The following is an 18,919-nucleotide window of genomic DNA, read 5'->3' as shown; positions in this document are numbered from 1 at the left end:
TCTCTCGTGTCTGTCCGGTGTTTAAGAAGGGTCCTAAAGATAAATCAGAAAGTTTTTGTCCTGTTTCAATTGTTCCCATTTTCTCTAAAGTGTTTGAAATCATTATCCATGATCAGTTAAGTAGTTTCTTTGAAAGTCATTCTATTTTGTCTAACTTTCAATTTGGTTTCCGTAAAGGGAGAGCGACCATGGATGCCATAGAGGAATTGGTTTGCCAAGTGTTGCATGTGTTCGAGAACAGGCTCTTTGCTCAGGCAACTTTATGCGACCTAAGTAAGGCCTTCGACACAGTATGTCATAATGATTATTACTGAAGCTTAAATACTATGGTATACATGGATCTGCTCTGAGCCTTCTCAAATCCTATGTTGATAGCCGCAGACAGAGTGTGTATCATTGGGGAGTGGTCACAGAATATTGAACTCGAGTTTGGAGTACCCCAAGGTTCAGTTCTTGGCCCTCTTCTTTTCTTGATTAGTATTAATGATCTACCTTGTAATGTCAAGACCAAAACATTTTTGTACGCTGATGATACGTTTTTTATTAGCATAACGACCTTAAAAATACTGCCCATTCTGTGATGGCTGATGCATCTGTATGGTTTGAAACAAATAGCTTTTATCTTAACCAAAATAAAACTCAAAATATTGTGTTTACCTTAAGGCCTTTTGATCCAACTGACAGTATTCTAGTAACTGTAAATGATGTAAAATCTTTGGGTGTTGTCATAGATAATCAGCTTACCTGGGGTAGTCGTGTAGACCACATTGTATCCAAATTAACTATCTTTTAAGGCGTTTAAAGTCACTTGTTACCTTAGACTATCTTAGAGTGGTTTACTTTGCTTATTTCCAGTCTGTTATTAAGTATGGTCTGTTATTCTGGGGAAATTCAGGTCGGTTAAATGAAATTTTAATTCTTCAAAAGAAAGCTATAAGAATCATTGCTAATGCTGAACGGCTTGACCACTGTAAATCTATTGTAAATCTTTATATTTTCAATCTTGTTGTATATGCTATTAAAAAATCTTTTGACTGGTTGTTTAACGAGGATGTTCATGCTCATAACATGAGAAATAAAAATAATTTATCCTTTGTACACTGCAGGCAGGCTAAGTAAAACCTTGAAAAGTCATACTGTTTTGTCAAAGAAAGTTTATAATAAGTTAAGTCATCTCATTAAAATGTACAATACTCAAGTCTTTAAAAATAAGTTAGTAGTGTGGTTGTTGAAGAACCCATTTTATTCTTTGAACGAATTCTTTACATGCCAAAGTATATATTTTTAATTTTGTACAGTAGGGTATTTTTAACCTATACAATAAATTTTAATGTCAAATATTTTTAACTAGGCCTAATTGTTTATTTAAAAATTTTATTTGTTATCTTGTTATCTATATAAAACTTTTATAAAACTTGTTAATTTCTCTAAATTTTTTAATGAAACTTGTTATTTTTTATTGTTATTTAATTTTAATATGTTGTCTGTTACATATATTGTTTTTAACGTAAACCTAAACAATTTTAAATTTTTTTTGTTAGGCTATTTTATAATTATTGCTGAAATGTTTGAATTTTCAATTAGTTTGTAACCCAAACTAGGACTTATGCCAAGTTTGACTGCTACCAGTTTGTGATTGATAAAACCTGTTGGTAGATAATTTTGACGTTGTCAATGCATGTAACTGCCTTACGACAATAAAGAGAGATTTGATTTGATTTGACATATTATGTGAAAGAAACGGCCAAATACAAAATAATTGAATCTTAAAAAGTGAGGGCTCTGTGGTGTAATGGTAGCACATTCACCCAGCAAGTGAGAGATCCGGGTTCGAGTCCCGGCGGAGCAAGTACTTTTTGTGATTCAATGTTTATTGAAATTAAATAATGCTATTGCCATTTATATAATTTAATGTATATCTATATACATACATATATATATATATATATATATATATATATGTATATATATATACATATATATATGTATATATCAGATAAACATGATAAATCGTATGAGATCCCAATGTAACTGGAGGGGTCATTTGTGTGACACTAGGTGTGAAATACTCGTGTGGCACCAGGTTCCATATTTTTTGGAATCCATAGGAATTGGTACACCTTACTGAGAGTGGACAACAGATCTTTTAAGAACCATTAGGAAGTCATTGATGCTTATTTGTTGAAATGCAATTTTATCCTATGTTCCATTTGTATGAAGTATAAAAGTGAATTAGATGCTTGTAAATATGCAGTAGGCAACTCCTGTTCTTGTTATTACAATATAGGAGATTACTAGCCTCGCATCTCTGGACAGATTTCGCTATGGTTTTATGGGGAATTTCAAGTGTATGAAATTATTATTGGGATACATATATTACTGTTACATATTAAAATCTCTTTCGATTACACCCTTTTTCCGTACACATTTTATTTACTAGGTGGTTTCTCTTTTTTATCGTGGTTAGCCACAAAACCAAACGTAACAATGTTCGCTAACACTAACCAAATCCCATCTAGTGACATGGACCATCGTCTATGTACTTTTTGTGATTCAATGCTTATTGAAATTAAATTAGGCTATTGCCACTTATACAAATTTAATGAAAATATATAGTGTTTTATATATATTTCTTGTGTTCGTGTGCATGGGACTGAACTCCTCCTAAACGACTGGACCGATTTTGATGAAATTTTGTGTGTGTATTGAAGGGGATTCGAGAATGGTTCAGATTCACAATTTGGTCCAATTTAAATAGTTTATTTAATTAATTTTTTAATTATAAATTGTTGTTGATATTGGATCCGCCAGACTGCGCTGCGACACGTAATACAAAGCGAACTGTTACTTAACAGCTGTTAATACTTTCAGCTGAAGTTCATTAAAGAGGCAGAAACATTTGTTTACATTTAAAATTTATAAAATTGTTATTGTTAAGTGCTTGATCAATAGTGTAATGCAGGTTGCATAGAAGACATCATTGCCTAATTTTAAATTTAGATTGCACCAGTGATCAATAAACTATCTAATGCAATAAAAATTCTATTAAACACTATTATGAAAACAAACTCATTGTACAAATCCGTGAATGTTTGCACATAAGGTAATCGAATTGGTTAGATCGAAGGTAAATGAAAGGAGGCAAAAGAAGACGCTTTATGATCGAAATTGGTTTTCGTTGATACATTTTCTTGAAGGCACACTCCTCAATAACACTGGAAATATCTTAGACAGAAAATTAATTTTAAAAGACCGAATTTGATTCTTTATAACCTAATTAGTTTATTGAGATTCATCCATATAAATTAATTGTTCTGAATAACTTATCAACACCTAGCAAAATCCACGAAAGATAGAGGCAGGAAATATAGTACATACCTTCATAATGCGCCCAAGAGGCTCACAAAGGAACGACTATCAACTATCTCAGTGATAGAAAAAGAATACGTGAATATAGTGTACTGTTTTTCAACGGGAAATTGTGTGTGAAGCCGCGGGCAACTGCTACTATATATATATATATATATATATAATGTGTATATATCTTTGGTATGTTTATACATTTCCATATACAATTTTATTTTTAATATGGAAAATAAAAAACAAGACCATAGTTAATACTAGTTGAAAACACAATGTTTAGTGTTCCAAAACAGTGATTTAGATCCATTTGTTTACACAAGAATGGTTTGAGTAAATCTGTATAAATCAGACTGATGAGAATATTGTATTGATTTTATAAAAATAGCATCTTTTGGAGGAACTAACACCAAATTTTAGTTATGTTGGATTATTATTTGTGTTTATAAGATTTAAATAATGCACCTTAAAAATGAAAAGTTTCTCTGTTAGAAACACCGTGTGGTGATCCCGGACGAATCAAAGTTGCGGACTCGCAGCCGTCACAGCATCGCTTTCTTTGTGCACCCCGACGACAACACGGTGGTGGATCCTGCGATGTTCCTGCCGCCTTCACCTGCTGAGAATGTAGAAGAACATCGGCACATCACGCTGATGACCGCCTACCAGCACCTGCAACAGCGGCTCAGACAATCGTACGACAAACGTAATCTCACCACTTACTCTAAGCATGATGCATACCGCCTGCCAATACAGCATGTTTTGTCAGGATCACGTTGCATCCAGGAACTCCTAAATGTGAATCTGAATTAAAGCTTTGTACGAGGGGGTACCCAAAAAAAATTGTATTGGAATTGTATTGCTGGCAGCTGGCAGCGTGTAGTACACATTCCTGCCGCTAGGCGTGTGTCGCGCAACCCATTGCGAGCTCAGTGACCCCAGTTCCGTTGTCCTAGTGCATTCTGTTCGTTCGTAGTGACTGTTTTCGCTAACCCTGTTTTGTTCTTGTTTCGTTTTTTGTCATGGCAAGTTTAAGTGAACAACGTGCAGCTGTGAAATTTTGTTTTTTACTTGGTAAAAATGCTGCAGAAACTATTTTAATGTTGAATACAGCTTACAAAGATGATGCTTTGGGGAAAACTCAGGTCTACGAGTGGTTCGCTTGATTTAAAAATGGCGACATGTCGATTGAAGACAAACCTCGTTCTGGACGTCCATCAACCTCTCGAACGGACGAAAATGTTGAAAACATTCGTGAACTTGTGCTCACCGACCGTCGACAGACAATTGAGGAACTATCAGAGAGTAGTGGGTTAACTTGGAGCTCGGTTCAACGAATTTTAACAGGAGATTTAGGACTGAAAAGGGTTGCTGCCAAATTTGTTCCTCGACTTCTAACTGACCATCAAAAGGCACATCGAGTTGAAACTTGCCACCTTCTGAAAGAACATCTCGAAAATGATCCCGATTTTCTGGAAAAGGTAATTACTGGTCATGAGTCATGGTGCTATGGTTATGACCCAGAAACGAAGCAACAGTCAAGCCAATGGAAGTCGCCATCTTCACCTCGTCCAAAAAAATGTCGGCAAGTCAAATCAAACATCAAAACCATGTTGATTTGCTTTTTTGATGCTAAAGGCATTGTTCATTCTGAGTTTGTTCCTCCAGGTCAGACTGTCAACCAAACATTTTATTTGGAGATTTTAAGAAGATTGCGCAACAGTGTTCGCCAGAAAAGACCCGATTTGTGGCAGACTGGAGACTGGTTCTTCCACCACGACAACGCACCGGCACACACAGCCATCTCAGTTAGGCAGTTTTTAGCCAAAAACGGCATGGATCCGCTGCCCCACGCACCTTACTCGCCTGACCTCGCTCCATGCGACTTTTTTTTTATTTCCACACATGAAAAGAGGCTTGAAAGGTCAACGATTTGACAGCGTTGAAGAGGTTAAGAAAAAAACGAAGCTCGAGCTTGCAGCCATTTCTAAAGATGACTACAAAAAATGTTTTGACCAATGGAAATACCGTTGGGACAAGTGTATTAGTTGTAATGGAGATTATTTTGAAGGAGATAAGGTCGTATTGTAAAAAATTTGATAATATATAATTTTTATAAAATAATTCCGGTTTTTTTTGGGTACCCCCTCGTAGGTGTTATAAACGCTCGACAATAGTTTTAAAAACTACATGGTTTTTATTCTTTACTTTATAGAATTGAGATTAACATGAAAGTTGTAGGAATGTTACTCACGATATAATGAAACTGACTATATCTTTTTCATAACCCTTTTTAAATGTATGCTGATGATTTTGTATGATTTCAATTCTTGTTTGCATATGGCATTTTTCAGATCAATATGATATTCTAAAATTTTGTGGTTGCTTTTACTGTGTCCATACCTCTTTAAAGAACTGTTTATTTACAACTCATTTTTTATTTGTTGTACATATTGAAGTATACACTAAATGAGATTGTTATTTTGACACACAATATCTATCATGTAACTGTTTAGTTGAGCTAGCAATAGTGCATTAATTTAGCTAGTCGATTTTATAATAAGTTTAGCAAACTGTAAGTGTTTAATTAGATTGTGGAACATAAGGTGGCCTAGAATAATTTGATAAGCATGTCTGGATCTAATGTAGGATTTTGTACAATCTTTGGATAGGAAGTTCAATTAATTAATAAAGACAGGACTTTGTTACTGCTTGAGGTAAATGTAAAAGTATCTTCATCATCAGCCGAACTTGCCAACAAGATTCCCACACCAAATTTTTCTTCAGTGCTGTGGCACATTCCATATCCAGCCGAACTTGTCAAAGGACTAATTGCCAGGTTAAGAGCTTTCAATATTATGATGTCTCCACAAATCAAAAGTCAAATAGTTTAAAGCCTCTCTGCCAGTTCTAGCCGGCTATTCTCCCATTGCTTTATCTTGACTCACCTTTGCCAATACATCAAACCCTGCCACTCAGTAGGAATTAGAGAACAACTCCCCGTGTAAACAGTTGTAGAGGAACTAAGGGTTGGAATGGATATTGATAACTCTTCATAGTTTACATGTATGTGATTATACAATATATATCTTTTATATATATTATATGATAAGCATTAGTTTAAAGAACAAGTATTTTCATTTTTTTAAAGAAGATTTCAGGGCAGTTTTAGGTTTTAAATTATGTTGCTTAGTCTTGGATAACAGTTTTATTTATACATTTCCTAATTGGTAGAAAACACTTTAACAACATTAGATTAGTGTGTTCAGTGTTAAGTAAAGAAGACTGACAGTAAGTAACATGTAAAAGATTTGTTGTATTGTTCAGCCGTTTCAGATAAGGTGAAAAACAATCTGATAGAGCTTTCTCACTTCTTATTTGCAGACACTAAACCCTCATACTTGTCTCTCCACTCCACTTTTCTTTCAAACTTTCACCTTCATCTGCTCCTCATGTCCTTGTGTTCAGTGCTGTGATCATCAGACTGATGTCATAAAGTCATAAGATCCATCTGCATAAACCTAACTTAACGTGATGACTCATGCTCTTAAAATGTGTAGATAGAGACAGTATCTAAAGGTATAGCAAAAACTATCCAAATGTAGATGTCTAACTGAGATTAGTGACTAGGATCAGTCAATATGATTTGCTAGTGTTGTGCTAAATTTTGCAAATGGTAGTTGGTAGGTCAGGGCTCAGGATCGTGCTATGCACTGTATTCCAGTAAGACTTCTGTGTTTAATTGTTTTGTGGGTTTAGCAATTCATACTCAAAATTGTCCACATGATTGCTATAATTGCTCACAACAGTCTGAGATACAAATACGGCCATGCTGACATAAATGTCTGTACAATGAACAGTGGATGTTATGGTAACTACTTAGCTACTATGCCCTTGTTAACGTAAGGAACCCCCAAGAGGGTTCACTTCTGACTGGTTTATACCAGTTGAACCCACACTGGGCACAGCAAAAGCCAATAAGTCACTTAAATCTGGGAAACCTTATGGATGTCCAGGAGCGGCACATCACCAACAAGGGTAATTCTATAGGTCTAGTCTACTCCAGGAGATGACTGTTGGAGTTAGGATTCATTCCCTAAGACTACCCTTTGACTGGAGAGGCTGGTTCAGAGCTGTCTTCCCCTTCTTCTGAGATGACTTAAGATTAGTGCCATAAATTCTTCCTTATGAATCTCAGCAGAAGGCAGCCCCTACGCCTAACCTTACCCATCCAGAATACCCTGTCACTGCGGAAATGGCACAAAGGTCCTTGTAGGACAAGGTGCAATTTTTTAAGCGTCTTGTCTTCTTGTGCTAAAAGATCAATAAAAGGTAGCCGCAGTCCCTCCTCAGGCTTTACCACATTCCACACTAGGCTAAATTCTTGTACAACAATTAAATTATAGAATAGAGTGGTTATTTTTATTATATTTTTATTTATAGTGTTCAAATTTTGGTTTCACACCAAATGGGTTTATTAATTATTAGAGTGATTTGTTTTGTGGATAGGATTTGATTGTGTTATTATAGTGCACGAACAGTAGTACTTTGGTTCTGCTTCCTTATTATTCTGTTGCTTTTTCTCCTGTTTTACTCGTAATTCCATAAACTGCTGTTAATCATATCATAATTAATAATAAATCTGTTTAATTTGTACATTCTGTTTTAAATTATGATTGTTCTTTTATTAAATTTTATATTTTAGAGCTCAAGTTAGTCCATGCAATTTTAAAATTATAATTTGGCTCTTATTTTCATTATTTATTTATATTTTTATAATAATCTTAATGTTATATGCATTATGTTTTATTCTGCCAGTTTGCTTACCCTCTAATCTCAGTTTGGTTGGATCAACCAGTTTTGCACTGGATCAGTGAACCACCAGCATTCATAATCATCTCTGCCAAACACTTTCAAATGCTTTAACTTCTTAAAGTTAGAAGCCTAAGTTTTTAACAGGCGTTATTAGACCATATTGATGAGATTTGAATGATTTTCTCCTGTCAGAAGATAACACCATTCTTATTTCAGCAGCATATAAGGTTGCCATATACAATTCTGAAGTTTTTGTATTTACTTAGAGTCACCTCTCAGGAGACTACTACCACATATAAAGCAGCAAAAAATATTGATAGAACTAGTGAATGCATGAGGTCTAACTTTGTTGTTTTAGAGTCCTCATCCTGACCAAATCACATTGGATAACACCAGTAACATAGTCTAAAACTGAGGTTGCTTTCATACACTGCCAGACTCTTGCCATTCTGTAACACCTTTAACCCATTCTTATGTATGGTGAAGTGTATAGAACCATGCACTTATCAATATTTACACTGTATTCAGTCAATTAACAACCGTCTTACAATTCTCTCTAATTCAGCTGATCAATGGCCGTTTCTATTTGGCAGGACTTGTAAGAGATGCAGCTAGGAAAATCCACTTATAAATGAGCAGTGCAACTCTGTAAACAAACTGGAAAATCTGCAGTAAACAAATTAAAAAGACTTGGTCCCAAACAACTTTCTTGTGGAGCACCTCTTTTCATGATTAACTGACCAGGCATTTCACTCCCAAGTCTGATAACCTGCAACCTGTCATCCGTTCTTTGCACCCTTGGGAAAGAATTGTGGCTGGAGCTATCTTAGCAATTATTGGTTCTTGGACCTGGTTGGTATTGAACATTACGTGGATATATTTTGGCCTTCCACTCTCATTGTGAAGCGGACGGAAGGAGAAACACTAATGTGATCTAAAAACTTTATTCAATCTTGTGTATACATGAGGAAAAACAACAAAGGTACTATTCACATACCTCCACCAAACCTTTGGTTTGAACTGAGTTAAAGCCAAGTATTGTTGCTCAAATTCCTCTATAAACATCTTGGTGAAAATAGGAGACAGTAGAGAACCCATTGCCAATTAATTCCACATCATGGATGGTAATATGACCGTCTAACTCAAAATAATTACATTGAGTGCACAGTTCTAACAGTTTAATCCTTTCATTCAGATTCAGATTCAGATTCTTTATTGTAAATATTCGTAGACAACAGAACAAAGGTCAAGGAGAAATGTTTATGTTAAAGAAAGTGTAATAGTCAGTGTTTGTAAATTCTTCATGTTATGTTGTCTTCATTAGTCCGGGGCTCTCCAGGAATTTGGATCTGTCTTCCATCCACACTGTTAGTTGTTTTCTCAGTCATTGTCTAGATTCCTTCTTGAGGTGTCCAGGCACGTTGTTGTGTAACAAGACTCATTTTGTAGCTAGGCTTATTTTTATAAAACTTGAATGGTGAGTTTACAGTGAAAAATCCATTACGTTTCTAGTTTATGTTCACATAGATCTTTGTACCTTTCTTGGTTGGTTTTTACTGCATGCAAGATGGTTTCTCTTATGTACAGTGCCACTACTATTAGTACTTTTAGTTCTTTGACAGATTTTCAATAGCTATCTTGGTAGTTTAACCCTGCAAGGTACTGAATCGCTCTTTTCTGCTGTACAAGCACTCTTTCCAAATTTGAGTTTGTGCTTCCACCCCATATATTGCCAAGCCATACCTTAGATGGGATACCCACGTGTCTGTTTGGTCCGCCTGATGGCATATGTTCCTAAGCTGAGTATGTTTACAAAGTTGGTCAATATGAGTTCACCAGGTCAGGTTCTCATCTATCACTATTCCAAGATACTTTGTACTATCTTCAGTTCAGGTAGCCCAGTTTCTATTTCTTTTTTCCGAATGCTACAAATCATCTACAGAGTGTTTATCTTGTTCAACACAAGGACATTTGAGTAGCAGTATTGTATCCTCATATTAAAAACTATGTAGGCATTGACGTCAAGTTGTTAATTTGATTTTCCTTCTATTGCAATGACAGTGTCATCTGCAAACATAACAGTCTGGCAGACACCTTTAAGTCGGTCTGGTAGGTTGTTTGTTATCAGCAGGAATAGGGCTGGGCCTAGCTCTGATCCTTGAGGCAAACCTCTCTGCCTTGGGGTTAGATTTGGTTGAGCTTTCTTCAGAGAATTATTAGAAAGGCATTTAATTTCCACCATCTGTTGTCTGTTGCTTAAATAGCTATCAAGCCAATTAGTGCTGTTCCTTTTACTCCAAGAGCATTCAACTTTCCAAGTAAGTAATCATGATTTAGGCAGTCAAAAGCCTTGCTAAAGTCTAAGTATAGGCTAGTCATCATATAGGCATCATCATGTTGGTAATTTGTTAGTAGATTGTTTTGTTCTAGGTGTAGTAGTAGTAGTCTGGTTAAGGCAGTCTATTCTGTTATTCTGTTCGTTTCTGTGGTTGGTCCATTTTAAAATTTTGGTTAGGCTTTTGTGGGTTTAAATTTTGACAGAAAAATATCTTGTTTAGTTTTCTGGACTTCTTCAGGTGAAGCTGGAAGCAAGGAGAGTGTTTCTATATTTGTGAGTGTGGGATGTAGAAATTGAGACAGAGTTGTTTTGTTGGTTATTTTCATTGAATGTTATTTCTGCCGTATTTGCAAACAACTGATTGAAGTTATTTGCATTATGTTTTGGTTCCCTCACATCTCTACCATTCACCTAAAGTACCAGTTTGTTTAGTTTTTCATTTTCTCTTTTCATTCTTGGTGTATGACCTGTATTAATGCATTTGATTTGTTATCTGCCTAGTCATTAAAAGCATTCTGATCTTTACATCGTTTTTTGAGCATAAGTTTTTTGTCTTTTTTCTTTGTTACTGCTTCTTCTTTGACTCTCTCAGCCCAGAGCACAGGTACTGTTGATTTGCTTCTATATAACGTGTGAGTTAAAAGTATGGATACTCTCTGTTTAATTATTTTGATGGATAAAGATGGAGAGATGGAACTCAGGACACTTTTCTAGGAAATTGAGGTGACATTTTTAGTCACTGTTACAACTTTGCCCGTTTCCCCACAATGAAGTTTCCTATGAATAGGAACCCTGTTTGTGGATCTTGTCCTAAAAGAGTAACTAACAGTTCCGGAGGTGTTTTGTGCGAAGGCGTATGTAAAAATTGGTTCCATTTTGAATGTGCAGGGAAGTCTAAAAAAGACTATTCTTATTCGAAAGGTGAACAGTCAAATTTTGTATGTGACAGTTGTAGTGCTAGTCAAAGTGAATCAGAAGTGAGTACTCGTGCTATTGTATCTGTTACAGAAGACTTAAATAATAGATCTTGTGACTGTTTTGTTCATATAAAAATCTTGACTGATCAGATTTATGAAATAACTGAAAATCAACGAGAGCTGAGTAAGCAGTTTGACATATTAAAAGCAGAAAATGCTCATCTTACCGCAACTATGGATAGCCATACCGAGGCTATTGGTGATATCTTAACAGGTAACAGCGATAAAGTTTCGTATTCAAGTGTCTTAAAATCTAATAAAAAAAGTCTGGTGGGGGGGGGAAGGAGCAGTTCAAAATTTTTAAATGTGAAAGCCCATTAATTAACATCTCATTTAATTGGTAAAGAAGAAGAAGAAAGAGTAAAGTAAAGCTGGAAACTAGAGCTTTCTATCTCAAACCTGTACAAAATGGCAGGTCATGCTCAAGGCTATTTGCCAAAAATTTCAATTAGTGCTGACTCACAAAGAAGTTCTGAGTGAGGACTGTCGTTGGCATACACCTGATGACAGCTTCCTGATGACATCCTAGTCAGATGAAGAACATGCACTAATCTTGCCTGGACATTGATCTTGCCTGAGTAGAAATAAAGTTTCATCCAAACTTGAAGCCCATGGTTAATTTCGTTCTCGATGTATCCCCCTCAATAATATATTTCACTAACTCTCTGCCAAATCCTATAAAGGAACATGCACCATTATCAAACAGTATTTCCTTCATAGAAATTAAGTGAAATAAAATTTAAATCCTATAGCTCTATTAGAAGTGCAAATGTTTGTTCAAAAGGTAAAGTCTATTTCTATCTGTTCTCATGATGATCTGCAAAGAACTAGAATTTGCTCATGCTCAGCTAATTCTCATCATTATAAAATTCGATCTTGTCTCCATAGGAATAAGTTTAATCTAAAATTCCAAATTTATATTCTGGTTTATCTCAAGATATCCTCCTGAGTGGTAGGCTTCACTAATGCTTAGCCAAATCACATGGACGGATATGCACAATAGTAAAATTCGATCTTAACACACAAAACAAGTCTATATAACATTCCGTTCCTGAGATATCCTGTGTAAGACAGACACACTGAAGAAGAGTTTACCAGCCCACTGAGTTCTCAAGATATCCTGCGGAATGTTAGGTTTTGCTAACTCTCATCCAAATTTCATTGAGATACATGCACCACATCGAACTCGATGTGCCTGCAAATGAAGCTCCACATAAATTGTAGGTCTGTAGGTCAATTTGTTCTTATATGTTGTGCGGATAGACAGAAAGGTAGAAGCGCAGTTCTGCCAACCCCCCTGATTGAGTTACTTCACTAATGGTCATCCAATTATACTCCTCAAATGTTGTCATAAGGCATCCTTTTCTGTAGCAGTAGAGAATTTGATCTTAACGGCAATTTTAAATGACAGTCTTATAATATTGCTGTTAATGTCTACTAAATGTACTGTGCAGTTTGGTATTAAATTTGATATTTAAGATATTTGGAAAGTGGTCTTTAAATTGTTAAAAAAAAGAATTGGTTTATCCAATGCACAATCTATCATAACTATCATTGAAATAGCTGCTTATAAACGTTGTCATTTTTAGTCTAAACATTCATATGTAAAATTAACATTAAAATTGAAAATCACACTTAAACAATCAAAATATGCATAGTTTAATTTATATTTGTGCTGATACTGGATCAAGTGGATACAACGATAAACTGCAGATAAAATATACTTTATTTTAAATATTGTAGTTAATGCAAATAATAGATATAAAATTAAGAAATATTATAAAAATAACTAATGTATTTTATTGATGTTTTTTGTTGGTCAGGTATTTAGTTAATTTACTGAAGGTTGCCCAAGGAGGCAACAAATTAGGCAAATCTTGGAAATCAGGGAAAAGTCATACAGACAAAGAAGAGGTAAGAACGTGTTGGGGTAATTTATTTGTATAAAACTGTATGTAGTTAATGTGGTCATAACTAGCTGTGATAATTAATGTAAATGTTAATAGGGTTTGATTTTTGATACTATAAGATCCAGAAACCATGCATTATCACTGCTTACTGTAGAGAAGACGAATAAACAATCAATGTTTTAAGGAAAGGCCAATGGAAGTGTAAGAATATTTGTAAAATTATTGAGAAAAATTCATATACTTTTTGTTAGATTATCTGCAACACGAGTAAAAGTTAATGTTAACACAGAAGGTAACGCTCATTTATGGTAAAGAAATGTCATATGAATGTCCGTAGAAATCTGTGGTAAGACCCACATGAATAATATTGTACTTGCCAGTATTATTAGTAGATGTTTTTATTTAAATTTATCTAAGAAAGGCATATTGTCTTAAAAGATGCAGGAAAGAAAACAAAAATTGAGCCACTTCAGAAAATACAGATATGAGAATGTTTGATGTCTAGGTTAAGTACAGAAAAATAATATGAATTTTAAAGCTGTTGATATAAATAAAACCAATGAAATTTTATTCTTCATTTTGTCTCAAAATAATCCACCCCTAGTCATTGCACCTCTCAATAATTGTCATATGCTATCATTACTATGTCCAAGTCAGCTGTCATAAACCCTGTGTTTGCTCCAAGACTGTTGGAGGATTATCTGCATCATTATATTACCAGTATTATTGTTGATGAAGAACTGTGCTTCTGAATCGAAATGGAGACTTAATCTAACCAACCAATCAGTGGTGTAAATTCTGTAACTTGTCTTCCATTCCTATATTCTAGATTGAGCAATCCGTACCATTATACGCATCGATTATCCTTAATCCTAAATTACATATTTATTTAATAGATCTAAGGTGCCATTCATATTTTAGTACACTTCTCTTTAAAAAGGAATGTTGGTTAGTATAATATCACAGGATATTTCAATGTGGATATGCTATGGAACTTTAAAGAATTTGTATAATTGCTTTTTTCAGCAGAAATATTACTTTTCATTTGATCAAGATTGATATTTAAATGTGTTTACAGTTGAGTTTTCAACTGACAGTACATTTTTCTTTTACAGCTTTTCGTGCTGATTGCAAGAGCCTATTAGTGTTTGTGTTTCCGTCCATAATTTGTGGTTCGTACTTTATAAACTGTGCCTTTTGGTGTTTGATATTTGCAGCAATGGTGGTTGTTTTGGTAAAAGTTGATAGGTTTGTTTGTAGCATGCGGTGTTGTTGTCTGCCAATTTTGTGTGTGATGTACTTTTGCTAAGCCTGTGTTTGGTTAATGTTTGATTCCTCCTCCAGAAGACAGTACACATCCGGTTCAAATTTATGAAAATTGTTTTAAAGAAAACTGGTTGAAAAATGAGTGTCTTGGAAGAAAGTATTTGTTAACATCATGTGACTGGGAATGGTTAACTTTTGAGGTATAGTGCTATTAATTTTCAACAAATTGTGATATTTCAATGAATTTTCTTCACATTAACTATTTTATTTTTACTATTGAATTTAAAAATTCAGGTTGATATTTTTGTTATTACCATTTTATACTATACTTTTATTTTTCATTTGTAATAAGAAGTGACCTGAATAAAACTATATCAGTGAAAACATTAGAGTAATTAAGAAGAATAAATAAACAAACAGCAGTGATTAAACCCCACAGTAGAATATAGAGAGTGTAAATTTTTCAGGTGGTTGAACTACCAACTTTCTGTAATAAACAATATTGAGACTTACTTCTGGTAAAAAAGATTCTCTTTAATAATTGATGGAAAAATTATAGAAGATGAAGTAAAAAAGGAAAAATCTATTTTGATCTTTTTATCTAGCTTGTTCTATTAAACCAGATCCTAGAGATAATTCCATTGTCTTTCTACAGATCTTATATACAGATTCTGGAGGTTGTTCAGCAGTTTTTAACAGATAAGGATCATGACGTGTAGACTAAATGTACTAGATGTCATGTGGATGTTAAGCAAGGCGGAGTAAGGTGGTCAAGACTGTTTCTAATGGTAAAAAAAACGTGGCTGTCATCATCATACCGAAGATAAGGGCGATGATTAACCTCTAATGCCAGCAGCCCAAGACACACAAGTAATCCTAGCTCAAAACTGTAGCAAAGTTAGTGTAATACTGGGAGTCCAAGAAATGGAGTTTGAGGAATTTGCTGACTGAGGATGTAGCAGTATGTGGGGATCTAATGGATGAAGATATCCTGACTTCTATTTAACCCTCAAATCCTCAAGAATATAAAGCAACTGAAGGTGATGAGGATGATGCACAAGTGGAGAGTGATCGACCGGAACTGTCAACGAAAGACGCAAGAGAAGCTATTGATGTGCTAAAGAGTTTTTTCCTGAAGGAAAATGGTTTAAATGAAAGTGTAGTGAAAGCCATCGTCGAGTTAGATTACACTTTGGATATGTAACTATTCATCTGGGTAAACAATAAAAAATCAATTACGTTTTCAAGACGAGTGGAATTTGTTCTATTTTGTGAAATATTGATCTATTGTGTACCAGTGATTTAATACATATATAAATGAATACTGTATTTTAAAAATTGTTGCAGTCTTTTTTGGACCTAGGCCTATATTGAAAAATAGCTTTAACTTATGCTAACAATTAGAGATAAGTCACAAACATATTTGTTTTATAAAAGTCATCTCAGAGCAAGAAAAAACCTATATAAGAAGAATAACAGCAGTATTAAACCTCGATCAAACGAACCTGTTTAGAGTGCCTCTATAAGATTAATTTTTTCCCATACCCCTTGAAATTCGCCTTATCAAGGTTCGACTGTGTATTGATTTTCCTGTTGAAGAGGAGGATATAACATGTGTTGAGCTTCTTTCAAGATCAACGTCTGAACTGATTGATAAGTATTTGAGCCAAGCTGATGAAACCTCAGGTAGACAATCTAAGTGAAGACATTGGTGTTAGTGTAACAGCTAAAGGTCAATGTGACAACACAGTTGAAAATTCACATAGTGAAGTTGAAAACATCTGTCATCTCTGCCCAACCTTGAAATACTGTATGATCTGTATGGAAAGGTTGAAAAAGACAACAAGAAGGTATCTGAAGAAAATTCATCCTCAGTGATAATACCTGTTTAAAAGCTCTTATCTAGAAGTATTTCATTAATACTGCAATTTAGCATTTCAAAAATTCAAAAAAGGATCAATACAATGCTTGCAATCAGCACAATTAACTATGTGACGAAGAAAATAAATCTGTAGCAGTTAATCATTTGAAGTACATTTAGAACAAAAATAAGCAAGAGAAATAAAAAAACTATTAGGCAAAGCCTATCACTTATGAGGCTGAAAAAAAATTTATTGGAAAAAACACATGTAGCTTCTGTCTGTCCCTCTGCCTGTCTGCACGATATACTTGTGCATGAAGTGACAGTTTTACATGAGGAACACTGAGTATGAATATGGTGTATACCATTCCATGGGATTTGGTTGAGCGTTATCGAATGTTTATATGTACATTGATCTTATGGGTAATCATGATGGCAACGAGAAAATAGCACAATAAATAAATTTGTAAGGTCATGTAGCTTATTCACTCAGTGGAAAGTATATATTAAGGTAACTTTTTATTTCAGTGCACACTTTCGTTGTAGTAGCCTCCCTACCTCACCGTAACTTTTATTATTCAAACACAGCTATGAAACATAACTAAATGAAAAAATATGAATGTATGATATGGCAAGATATCTCGAGAAAGATTCCATTCGTAGAATGTAAATTATGAGCATGCAACTTTACTTCTACTTGGGCAAAAATGAGCTGATGGTGCACATTCAACCGTGGACATTGACTGAGCATTTTTGAAGCTTATTACTCAGTAGGTTGACACAATTTTTCTTTTGTCTGCTTGGAGGATGTAAATATTTGTTTTCTGTATGATTGCCTGTCTGACTATCTGTTCATAGGACACCTCGACAATTAGTGTGGAATACTTCTAGTGAAGCCTGTTCACGACAATTAGTGTGGAATACTTCTAGCAAAGCCTGTTACACGACAATTAGTGTGGAATACTTCTAGCGAAGCCTGTTCACGACAATTAGTGTGGAATACTTCTAGCGAAGCCTGTTACACGACAATTAGTGTGGAATACTTCTAGCGAAGCCTGTTACACGACAATTAGTGTGGAATACTTCTAGTGAAGCCTGTTCACGACAATTAGTGTGGAATACTTCTAGCGAAGCCTGTTACACGACAATTAGTGTGGAATACTTCTAGCGAAGCCTGTTACACGACAATTAGTGTGGAATACTTCTAGCGAAGCCTGTTCATGACAATTAGTGTGGAATACTTCTAGCGAAGCCTGTTACACGACAATTAGTGTGGAATACTTCCAGCGAAGCCTGTTACACGACAATTAGTGTGGAATACTTCTAGCGAAGCCTGTTACATGACAATTAGTGTAGAATACTTCTACCTTGTTAATATGAAGACAGTGAGGGTAGAAGAATTGAATTTTTATTTACTAGCCGTTTTGTAGTACCTAACCTAAAGGAAGTGTAACTTTAATATTTGATCATGGAAACTGGCTATTACAATCTACGGTCTAGATTTGATACCCAAACAATGGACCTGTAATCTGTGGAATGAAACAGAAGGAAAGTGTGATTGGAAAATACTGTTAATATTATTATTAGTAAGAAGGTACAAGCAAAGAAAACACGAGCTAGTAGTAGGGTAAGAGTGGTCTTAAGTCTCTTGCTGGACAACAATGCCTCTAATTTTTAAGTAAGGTAAAATTTTAAATTGTTGTCCAGAAAAATGTGATTTTACTGTTTTGGCCCATTTGTACATAACACATTTCATCTCCTAGAGGATTCATCATCTTTTTCTAGTTTGTGTGATATCGTTGCATTTGAATTTCTGAATTACATAAATTAAGTAGTGTCCCTAACCTATTGGTATGTGTAGAGGCACAATGATCAGTCAATTTTAGGTTTTTGGATATCAGAATTTGTATCTAATTTTGGAATCTTTACTGTAAAATTGTATCATACATATTGATAATTAAAATGACTTCTTGAAGTATATAATATATGTTTCAAATATAGTCACACCTTAATATACAACATATAAAATAGTTTATAAGAATTTTCTTAAGTTTATCTTAAGTTTTCCACAATGTTGTTAGTAAAAGATATGACCATTAAGTTAATATTGTTGAATCAGGTACTCGTAAATGAGGTCAACATTATTTTACGAGGAAAGTGGCAGATTAGCAACTGAATTCAACTTTCCTTTTGCTATTCTGTGGGATATGTGTTTACTAAAGAGTTTATTGAGTAGTCTATGTTCTTATGTTTCTTGCTGCTAAATTTTGACATTGTTGGATTAATGATTCAGAGAAATGCATGGAAGCATCCTAGTATCCGTAAGGCTTTATTTCACCTTATCTATGGAACAGAGTTTTTAGGAGAAAACAATTGCTCCTTTTTTGGAGTC

At 34.6% G+C, this 18,919-nt stretch overlaps 1 protein-coding gene and 1 non-coding gene across 4 annotated transcripts in view; both read left to right on the top strand.

The window, feature by feature from the left end:
* Positions 1-18,919, top strand: part of LOC124353239 (2-oxoglutarate-dependent dioxygenase htyE-like) — a 55,818-nt gene that overhangs the window by 34,973 nt on the left and 1,926 nt on the right. The window contains exons 7-8 of one of the 3 annotated variants that reach the window (XM_046803155.1): positions 3,853-4,055; positions 13,314-13,404. In XM_046803155.1, coding sequence (XP_046659111.1) covers positions 3,853-4,055; positions 13,314-13,404 — 294 coding nt within the window. Of the gene's footprint in view, positions 1-3,852; positions 4,067-13,313; positions 13,405-18,919 lie in introns of all 3 variants that reach the window. The other 2 variants (XM_046803157.1, XM_046803156.1) reach the window with 2 other exon arrangements.
* Trnaa-agc lies at positions 1,779-1,849 on the top strand. The gene has a single exon. It is a non-coding gene; the product is annotated as a tRNA-Ala (tRNA).

This window comes from Homalodisca vitripennis, chromosome 1 (genome assembly GCF_021130785.1).
Source record: "Homalodisca vitripennis isolate AUS2020 chromosome 1, UT_GWSS_2.1, whole genome shotgun sequence".
Lineage (NCBI taxonomy): Eukaryota > Metazoa > Arthropoda > Insecta > Hemiptera > Cicadellidae > Homalodisca > Homalodisca vitripennis.
Note: the sequence above shows the minus strand (reverse complement) of the source record. Positions and strands in the feature narration are given on the sequence as shown.